Genomic DNA, 9,895 nt, shown 5'->3' with positions numbered 1-9,895 from the left:
ACACTCCACTTTTATCGGTTCGATTCGGCTAGGATATCTGTAAATGGAACGCGACGTTAAATTTTTATTTCATCAAGTAAATATTAATGAAGACGTTGTTCAGCATAACTAAACTTAATGCATCTGCCAGGGAGCTCTGCAATACTAAATAGTTATAACAGCCTCATAACATGTGAATATTCCCCGAAATCAAACTTTTTTTTGTTTTGCAACAAACTTCGATACATCTTTTCTATATATAGACTGTGAGGTCTATATTTATTTTTCATCCATGCATTATGCTATTAAAATTGTTGTAGGTTGGATCCCATTAAATTCATCCGATTTAAAGAATGACGTCACAACACCATATCGATATCACCACACCAACACCAAGGACACGCCCATGTACTGGGGTCAATTCGGGACCTATGGTAGCGGTGGCTACATCGCTGATTTGGATAATTTGCCATATAAGGCGCTCGATTTATTAAATGAATTGAAAAGCAATGACTGGCTAAATGGGAGAACCCGTGCTCTTTTTATAGAATTATGCCTAATGAACAGAAACAACCGGTTGTTTACCCAAGTCCAAATTGTATTTGAATTTCTTAGCACAGGTGGAGCATTCACAGAAACAACTGTTATATCTTCCAATCTCTACCCATACACAGATGCTTTTGGTTATATTATTCTGTTCCTACAAATGTGTTTTGTAATTACTGTATTTATTCGGATCGTGCTAGTAATGGTCAAGCTGATAAAGACCAAAGGTAGTTCCCTTCGTACAGCGAGCCAGGCCTTCGACATATTATATACAACAGTCTCCGTTGCTGTTGTAGTATGTCTTGTCATGAGATTTACGACCACCATCAGAGTTCTGAACACTCTTAGACAAGATATGGGTAACTATACTTTGAAATTTTTAGGTTGTTGTTTGATAGCATATAAACTTATTTATTCGATGTGGATATCCAGATCTTTGCTACATCACCCATTCTATTCGCCTTGTGAGCAGAGTACAGCCGCTCCATTGCTCATGTAACAGTAATTATAATTATAAAGAACTTAATTTAATTTAATGATATATCGTTTGTCTTAACGTTTTAATATGACAAGCTTTCGATTTGTGATTTTTGTGTTAAATGTTCTAATCTAAAACTTTATCATAAAAATATTGATTGATAATATCAATTAATCCTTAGGTTTCCACAGACTCGAAAGGTATTCAATGTACATGATTTATGTCTTTTCAAAACCGTTTAATTTGTATTAACAGGGTTTTACACATCGTTTGGATGGGTTTTCCGATGGGACGAATACTATTCCATATCTCTTGGTATGACGACCTTCATTGGTATTCTGAATCTACTCAGACAATTGTCATTCAACTATCACTTGTTCCTAATGCACAAAACAATGCTGGCGTTTCGTTCCGAGGTTTTTCATTGTACTTTAGTGCTGTCAGTCCTGATTGTAGGCTTCGCCAGCCTAATCAGTCTTATATACGGTCACACGGAGAGTGAATTTAGAACCATTCCAACCGCAATCCTGACTCTGTTTCGAATGACCATTGGAATGATAAAGTTCCGTAATGATATACAAGTGTCGGTAGTGGGTATACTAATCATATTTGTGATATATGCCTTAGTCGTGTCAATTGTCTTTGTTAATTTCTTCATTAGTTCTTTGAACTTAAAGTTGTCACACATAAAGCAGCTTATCAAAGACGGCTTGACAACTTTTGACTGGTATCTCAGTGACCACTTCTGGAACAGACTGGTCAGCGTATTCTCATTATGTGGAGTTAAACCAAGGAACCTACAAACAGAGAAAGGTCAGTTGCACATACATTACAAAGATATCCAATTGTTTCATCGATTACTATAATTGGTATTAAAATATGCTAAACAGAAATCAGACTTAATCAGGTTTATACAGTGATGGTTGTAGCAATTATAAAAATCAGTGTTAACTATTCTTAACATATAATGAAAGAACATACCGATTTATTCGTTTTAAAATGTGCCTTATTCGGCATTTTCGAAAACAATTTCAGGATTTAAGCATGGCATCAATCTTCAACAGGTAACAGAACTTTTTTTCAATATAATCTATTTTAATAATTTGTTGTCCCTTTGTGGTTCGATACCATCTTTCCTATTGTTATTATCTTCTAAATCATGTATACATTTTAACCAGCTTCATTAAAACAAATGGTAAATTTGTGTTGATTCCTAGATTTTTTTTCTTATATTATTACATTCAGAGCTGAGACGTCAGACATCACCAGTGCCAGCATCTTTTTTGTCAAAACTCAAAATACCAATACATTCACACCCGTCGGCGGTCATCCGTCCCATTTTTGCGTATGATTAGAATCATTTTCCCACGCTCACATTTTTTCTATCACTTCCAGATCTACTACACTATTTTACTCACACGTTTTATTGGTAACAGCAATTACATAATACAAATATTCTTTCTGTCATTACTATTTTTTTCCTTTTCACTTCAACCCATTTATCAACAGTTGCGTTATACGTACAAATATTCTTTTTTTCATTACTTTTTTTCACTTCCACTCATTCTATCGATCTCGCTTTCATATCCAAAGGTCAACACAATTGGCAACGCAAATTCCTCCACACCTGTATCCATACATAAACACATTTTACTTTCTAATCACGTTTTTAAGTTTCATTCTTCGTTCTTTTATTTCCTTTTTATGCTACATTCTATACAATGGTGTTAATGATACATCTTACCATATTTGGCTTATATAACATTACTACCACTTAGCTATGAACAACATCTAGTAAAATTATGGACTAGAAATTTGCTTTTTAAGTTTTTTTACTACTACTAATAGGACTTGCTGGAACAGTTAGTAATATATGCAATGATTTTTTTTAACTATGTGATTGTTAGATTTTACTGCAGAATAAAGTTAACATTGTAAAATGATATAGTGCGAGAATTCTGTTGTATCAAAATAGATTAGTGATTACGAAATTGCAGTACCATATATATATACAGGATGCAACTGGGTCTCTTATTTTCAAAGTTCGATAAAAATGTACTGTTATCGTTGTGTAATTGATCGATCTGATTCATGTTAAGTCCCCGGTGTATCATTTGCATGAACTTTCTTTATAAGGGAGAAACACGCCTCTGCCAATTTCTGTCGAAAATTACAATGCGATTTGAAGAAGACACCGACTTAGACCAAAAAGCACTTCAGTTAGTATTGTTGCATCTCAAACGAAGATGTAGAAGAAGGACAACATATAATGGCATACAATACAGGTAGTATATATATCTAGTAATCGGATGTTAAAAGGCAACCATATCTCATGGCAAAATTGTGTGACTTTGCATTCATGTCGATTTTCAACAAATTCTGTTCTTTAGATTTGCCAAAATTCTTAAAAACAGATGAAAAAATCACGATAGCTGCTCGGCGACCTTAATACAAAAGATATTGAGGAAAATGATTGACACGGCATTACTATTCAAACTGATTTCCAGGTATTCTGTAGACTGGGAAAAGGAAGAAAACACATTAACTGTCGAATTCCTTGGTGATACAATGATGTGTGATCTATACGTCGACAGTTATACAATAACAGAAGCCTACCGACGAGGTCTGGTTCCTTATGGTAACTCCACTCAGCCACTCAGCAGGGTGTTCAGTATCAATCACTCAACAGGACGACATCGAAATAAATATAGACAAAACGCTGCCGTCACAGTATGTACACACTGATTTCAAACAAACGAAATAAACAATGATAGAAAACAGCATACATTTCCTCCAAAGCACCTCAAATTTTAAGGCGATTTTATTACCTAGTTTGTCTCGATCTCGGTGATGACAATATTATATCATTAAACCTAATAAACCTTAGCCTTAACTTTATTTTTTCTGGCAGTGCAATGTGATGATCAAAGTACCGTCCATGGCATTGTCCTGTCGACCTACGTTCCTCATCATCCGCAGCAGTAACTTTGGTGACTGGTGTCAAATTACAGCAGACCGTATTACTGCAAACGAAAGAGAGGTAACTACATTTACATTGATTTGTAATATTATACAGTTTTTGACTGGGATTAAGGGCAACAGATGATTTATTGGACGCGAAGACAAAGTGTTGCCCCACAATATACAGTTGTTGACTGGGGTTGAGGGCAACATATGATTTGTTGGACCCGAAGACAAACTGTTGCCCGAGGCCGAAGGCCGAGGGCAACAGTTTGTGTGAGGGTCCAACAAATCATCTATTACCCGAAAACCCAGTCGACAACTGTTTTGTTATACCCCATTGTGACGTCACTCCGGTCCAACAGCACATTTTAACAGTCGAATTTAACAGTTCTTTGGACCGCTCGACGGAACAGTTCATTTATTGGCATTTTTGTCAATAGAGTTTATATAGAAAAGATTGTATAGGGGTATAACAATGACAACTGTTTTGTTATACCCATTGACTCCAAACAATTCATTGACGTCACGAATTGAAGGTGTGACGTCACGCTGGTCCAACAGCACATTATAACAGTCGATCTTAACAGTTCTTTGGACCGCTCGACAGAACAGTTCATTTATTGGCATTTTTGTCAACAGAGTTTATATAGCAACGATTGGGTATAACAAAAAACGTTATAACCAGAAAAGTAACAAAATGAAATATCATTGATTATTTACAAAACAAAAGTTCTGAAAGGCTTGATTAATCAAATAGAAAGTTTGTCACTTTTCGTCCGTGATATGATATACAGTTGTTGACTGGGGTTGATGGCAACAGATGATTTGTTGGACAAGAAGACAAACTGTTTGTGTGAGGGTCCAACAAGTCATATGTTGCCCGAAACCCTAGTCGATAACTGTTTTGTTATACCCATTGACTCAAAACAATGCATTGACGTCACGAATTGTAGTTGTGACGTCACTCCGGTCCAACATCACATTCTAACAGTCGATTTTAACAATTCTTTGGACCGCTCGGCGGAACAGTTCATTTATTGGAATTTTTGTCTTTAGAGTTTATATAGAAACTATTTTATGGGGGTATCACAATAGTATTTGTTATACCTTCACTTTGTATTCCCTATACTATTCTAATAGTAAAACGAGTCCAAATTTTTTGATGTTTGAAATGTTGACTGGTCAACATTGAATTGTTGACTGCTTACGTCAGCATGACGTCAATGGCGTCACAATTTATTAGTATTCGGCATTACTCGGCAACTTCCACCAAAATAAGTAAACTAATCGCGGCACTCATTACTTCTCGGCATATGTCTGTATGTAGTGAAAACAGGCAGAACAAGACAAAAAATCACCTTTTATCAATACTCTATCGTCCTGTGTCCTGCATTTATTTCATTTGCTACCACGTGAATTACAAATTTATGAATTCATTTTTGTAATATTTGTTTTGCAAAACTAATGAAAATGTCTGCATTTATTTCATTTGCTACCACGTGTTATTCTTTCGTATTAATAATTTTGATAAAATGTATGACAAAACATTCGCACACTGAGTTTTCGGTCAACATGTCAACATGTCTTATGTTGAACTCTCGGAACGTACTCTTGCCTGAGGAATCCGGCCTCAGGCAAAATTTTGGTCCTTTAGTTCAACATAATACATATTCACCGACAACTCAGTCAACAAATTATGATGTTTCACGGTAATAAATCATGAACAGTAAACTTTTTTTTACATTTTAGTGACATTTATATTGTTTAATGCCTGATGTAAAATTACAGGTCTACCTGTCTGCTTCCATCCAGTTTCCCCCACAATACATTTTGGCGGTCACCTCGGATGTTTGGCCTGGTATTCCACCGGTTATTCAGCACAACACCGCAACAGAATATGTCCTCAATAGACCGGAATATGAAATCTACATTCCTGGACTTTGTAAGAAGATAGCATTGATGTTCCCCGAGGACAGTGTATCGCTAGACACGAAGATAACAATATTGGTATATTATTTTCTCCATAATAAATATACACATACGGTATATTTTACAGTTTTTGTAAATACAAGCGTTTATCTTATATTAATCTTTACAATACATTAGATGTAGCATTAGATTGGATAGTTCTCACAATATATAACATGTTACTTTACGATCAAATACTAATCCTAAATAATAACAAATAATAAGTCGCATTAACCTCTATTACGTACAGGTCACTAGGATACTAAAACATGCTAACTGAAATAGGATTTATTGTCCATTTATGGAGTATCGATTTAGTATCATGAACATGATTACATAAGCTGATACATACATTATCAAGTAGTCTAAATATAGTCTATTTCAGTTATTTCAATTGCTTATCATACTGGTATATTCAATGAGCTTTCGTTTCCTTGTTATGTTAGCTGGAGTCATGGGAGAAGTTTCCCATACTACACATTCTTGGCAACAGGGATATTTTAGGACCGATTCATTTCCAGTTTAGGATGAAAACCCATCATCAGATACAGACTGGTGAGCCTAAGACAATAACATATAGGATATATGTGAATTCAGTTGATTTTTAAGCTATCCTCTTTCTCAAATACCTCTAAACATCAAAAGAAACTATTTAAAAAAAACCAAATTATTCTCTTTTTTATCACGCAAATATAATCATATAGATATATATGACAATGTAGATTTCTCCTTAAAATGAAGCAAATTTACAATATTTATGTCTGGAATTAGTTTGCAAACATTCTCTTGGCAAAATAAATGTTTACATAGAATTTCAGCATTGTGTTGATATGAATAACAATTAAATAAATTCACGTGGATGATACATGTGATTTTTTAAATCAGGAAATAGCCCAGAAATCAAACTTCTGACAAAAGAAGGAGACCTGGAATGGAAAGAAGGAGTTGCTGGAGAACGAACTATCCAAACTGACTTGAGCATACAAATCGGATGTCTTAGGAAAGGGTAAGATAATTTAGTGAGTGTAGAAAAAAATTGAACTCAGTTGTTTAAAAAAATGAAGAATTGCAGTCAGCTGGTGGTGATTCTCTGATGCTCTGAGTGAAAGCAAATCTATCACATCTTCAATAACATGCGTCTATAATTCCATAATAATGTCTTCAAATACAATGATACATGTTATCATACATTTCATTTCGATTTTACCTTCTTGGATATGAATATAACGGGAACGAAACAATTCTTCAAATATCACAGACATTGTTTTGACATTCACAGCGCCGGCATGAATGTATGTACTTGGGTCAAAATTATGTCATTTAATGTTTGAAGTATGTTATCCGATATCCAGTTATTTTTGAGAGTACCGTTACATATACCATGTCCATCAATACTCAGGTTAAATAGTGTCAATACCTCACATAAAGTATTTCGTTCCGAAATGAATAGTAGAAAATTGTAACAATAAGCAGAGAATAATTAACATATCAAATAAAAGATAAACAAAAGATCAGCTAGGAGAAAGAGAATACAGGTAACTATTTGATTTGTAAGACGACGAAGTCTTTCTCCGTTTCTTAGGTTAAAGTGGCATTCCCTCGTTGATAAATCAGGAGGGAGTGAGATGTTAATAAGTGATGTTATATTTCCAATATCGTTTTATTTCGGTACCTTGAAACCGACTCCATAAAAGAAAGCATGCCGTCTTAAATAATTCTTGTACTTATTTATTATACTGTATTTATTTTTTATGATAAAATGTATTGCAGTGTGAAGACATCAGTAACTGTATGTGAGTCCGACTACATAGATGTAAGTTTTCGCTGCCATTGATAGATCAGAAACAACCAAGTATTAATGTTTCGTGAAATATATCGGCGTTCATTTATATATAAGGAAAAATAATGGTCTGAGTGTAGTGAACGGTATTGTTAACGATTGTTAATAATGTTACTATCCTCGATGCAAAATATATTGGCAATCATTTTCACAAATTGAAATTTTCTTCATTTTTTTTTCAAATGAAATCGTTATCTTCTTGTCAATTCTCCATAACTAAGATAGTACGGTTTCATTTTTTTTTCACTTTCAGGTATTGCAAGGGAAGGCTGGTAGACATCTTGGTGAGTTTACATGTTTTAAAGAATACAGAAATAATATGCCTTTATTCTTCATTTTATACATATGTGAAGAATTATTTTGATTTTTTTTTTAATAAATTTTGAAATAAAATAGATAGACAGAAAATGGTAATTTCAGATATCCTAAACAGCTGACGAAGAAGGCCATCAGATAGCTACAATAGGATATTCCGCATATAACGTAATATTCTTATTTCAGAACATGTCAAAGGGATTCTTTCTGGCATATACAAAAAAACAATCCAAACACAAAATTGGCGTAAAATTGGAAGTAATCTTGGAATTCCACAGGATAGACTGACAGAAATCGAGCTCAAGAAACCGAGGACCCTGGAGGAAAAGACCTGTATTGTATTACAGGATTGGTTACAGACTAATAAAGGACGAGGTCTTCACGAGATCCGGAAATCCTGGATATGATTCCTATAGTCATAATGCTTCGTCCGTCGTCCGCCATTCACATTTTAAACTTCTTAAGTTTTACCGGTGCAATTTGGCTGAAACTTGCCTGAAATGATTCTGACCTGGTCCCGACAAAGTTTTGCTAATTTGCGTTATAATCCGAAATTCAAGATGACCACCACAGCTACCATCTTAAAAACACATTTTGAAATTCTTCCTTAGTTCCACCAGTGCGATTTGGCTGAAACTCGCCTGAAATAATCCTTACATGGTCTCAACAAAGTATTGTTACATTTCGGTTTGATCCCAAATAAAAATTTCATAAAATACTGCCCAAATAAAAATTTCATAAAATACTGCTGCCAAGGTAGTCAGATGACCGTTAAAGGCCATTGGGCCTCTTGTTTTTTTTATTGTGTTAGTCCTTATATATATTTCATTTAATGATTTTTAGTGCGAGTGTACTCCCTCTATTATTTTCCTTGTCGAGTGTAGAGTCTGTGTACATCCGCTATATGAGCAAATTCCAACTGCGCACGCGATACCGGAAGTCGGTGTCTCATACCGTTTAACAGATTTCGCCGTGATTTTAGTGAAATTCAACCTTTCAAAAACATATACTAACACATTCTTGTCAGCGATAATCTACTATAAATTAAGAACAGTGACATTACACAGTGCCAAACGCATTTGTTTTGTGTAAACTTCAAGCAGCGTTTCATACAGACTCTTGCATCGCTCACGATATTCTAAGCATCTGATCGACTTCGGAAACTTCCGGAACAATGCAATTCAAATCAGGTTTAAATAGTCAATAAAAGAACGTGATGAAACGGATAACTTTTAGTACAGGCCACATATTTAATTTATTATATATCATCCTAGGTCCTAGGTTTACGTTCCACAATCGCTTACTAAACCCTGTGACCACAGTCAGCATTTGCTGCAGTTCTAAGAAATATTTCTAAAATCACACATCCTTGCGTAAGAGAAACAAAAAAAGACAATATAAAATATCAGTCTGGGCGTCTGAGCTCTGGATCTAATGTACCCCAGAAAGGCGTTCAAACGTGGCACAGGTAAGTCACCACGTGCACAGAGACTGGACAGTGTTCTAGCGGACGACCGTTTTGAACAGTGAGACAAGTCTATCGTATCAATATCTATATAATAATAAACACACTTCTATGTAACAAAGAACACACTTTACAAAGTTCAAAGGTATTTCACATTTAAAGTTCTGATGAAGTAAAGGAAAGTATTTATTGTAATGCACCAAGGGCGTTAACCATCTCCTTGCAATAGTCCCAAGGATAATGAGCGAAAATGCTACGTACACGGGGACACCTGTTGCCGAGGATGATTTCATACTGGAAATTAAGGTTAGGAAGTAGTTAGCGAGCACTTAATATCAGA

The 9,895-nt window shown here is 34.9% G+C and overlaps 1 protein-coding gene across 1 annotated transcript; it reads left to right on the top strand.

The window, feature by feature from the left end:
* The first annotated feature begins 329 nt into the window (after positions 1–329).
* LOC138320045 (uncharacterized) lies at positions 330–8,772 on the top strand. Its single transcript, XM_069263136.1, has 12 exons — positions 330–884; positions 1,259–1,816; positions 2,039–2,067; positions 3,140–3,288; positions 3,511–3,733; positions 3,915–4,043; positions 5,756–5,974; positions 6,382–6,490; positions 6,821–6,941; positions 7,706–7,748; positions 8,029–8,059; positions 8,277–8,772. Exons 1-12 carry the CDS (start codon positions 386–388, stop codon positions 8,495–8,497), a joined length of 2,331 nt encoding a protein of 776 aa, XP_069119237.1. The 5' UTR covers positions 330–385; the 3' UTR covers positions 8,498–8,772.
* Positions 8,773–9,895: the final 1,123 nt, after the last annotated feature.

This window comes from Argopecten irradians, chromosome 3 (genome assembly GCF_041381155.1).
Source record: "Argopecten irradians isolate NY chromosome 3, Ai_NY, whole genome shotgun sequence".
NCBI classification, from domain to species: domain Eukaryota; kingdom Metazoa; phylum Mollusca; class Bivalvia; order Pectinida; family Pectinidae; genus Argopecten; species Argopecten irradians.
The sequence above is the reverse complement of the archived record's forward strand: the minus strand, read 5'-3'. Positions and strand labels throughout refer to the sequence as shown.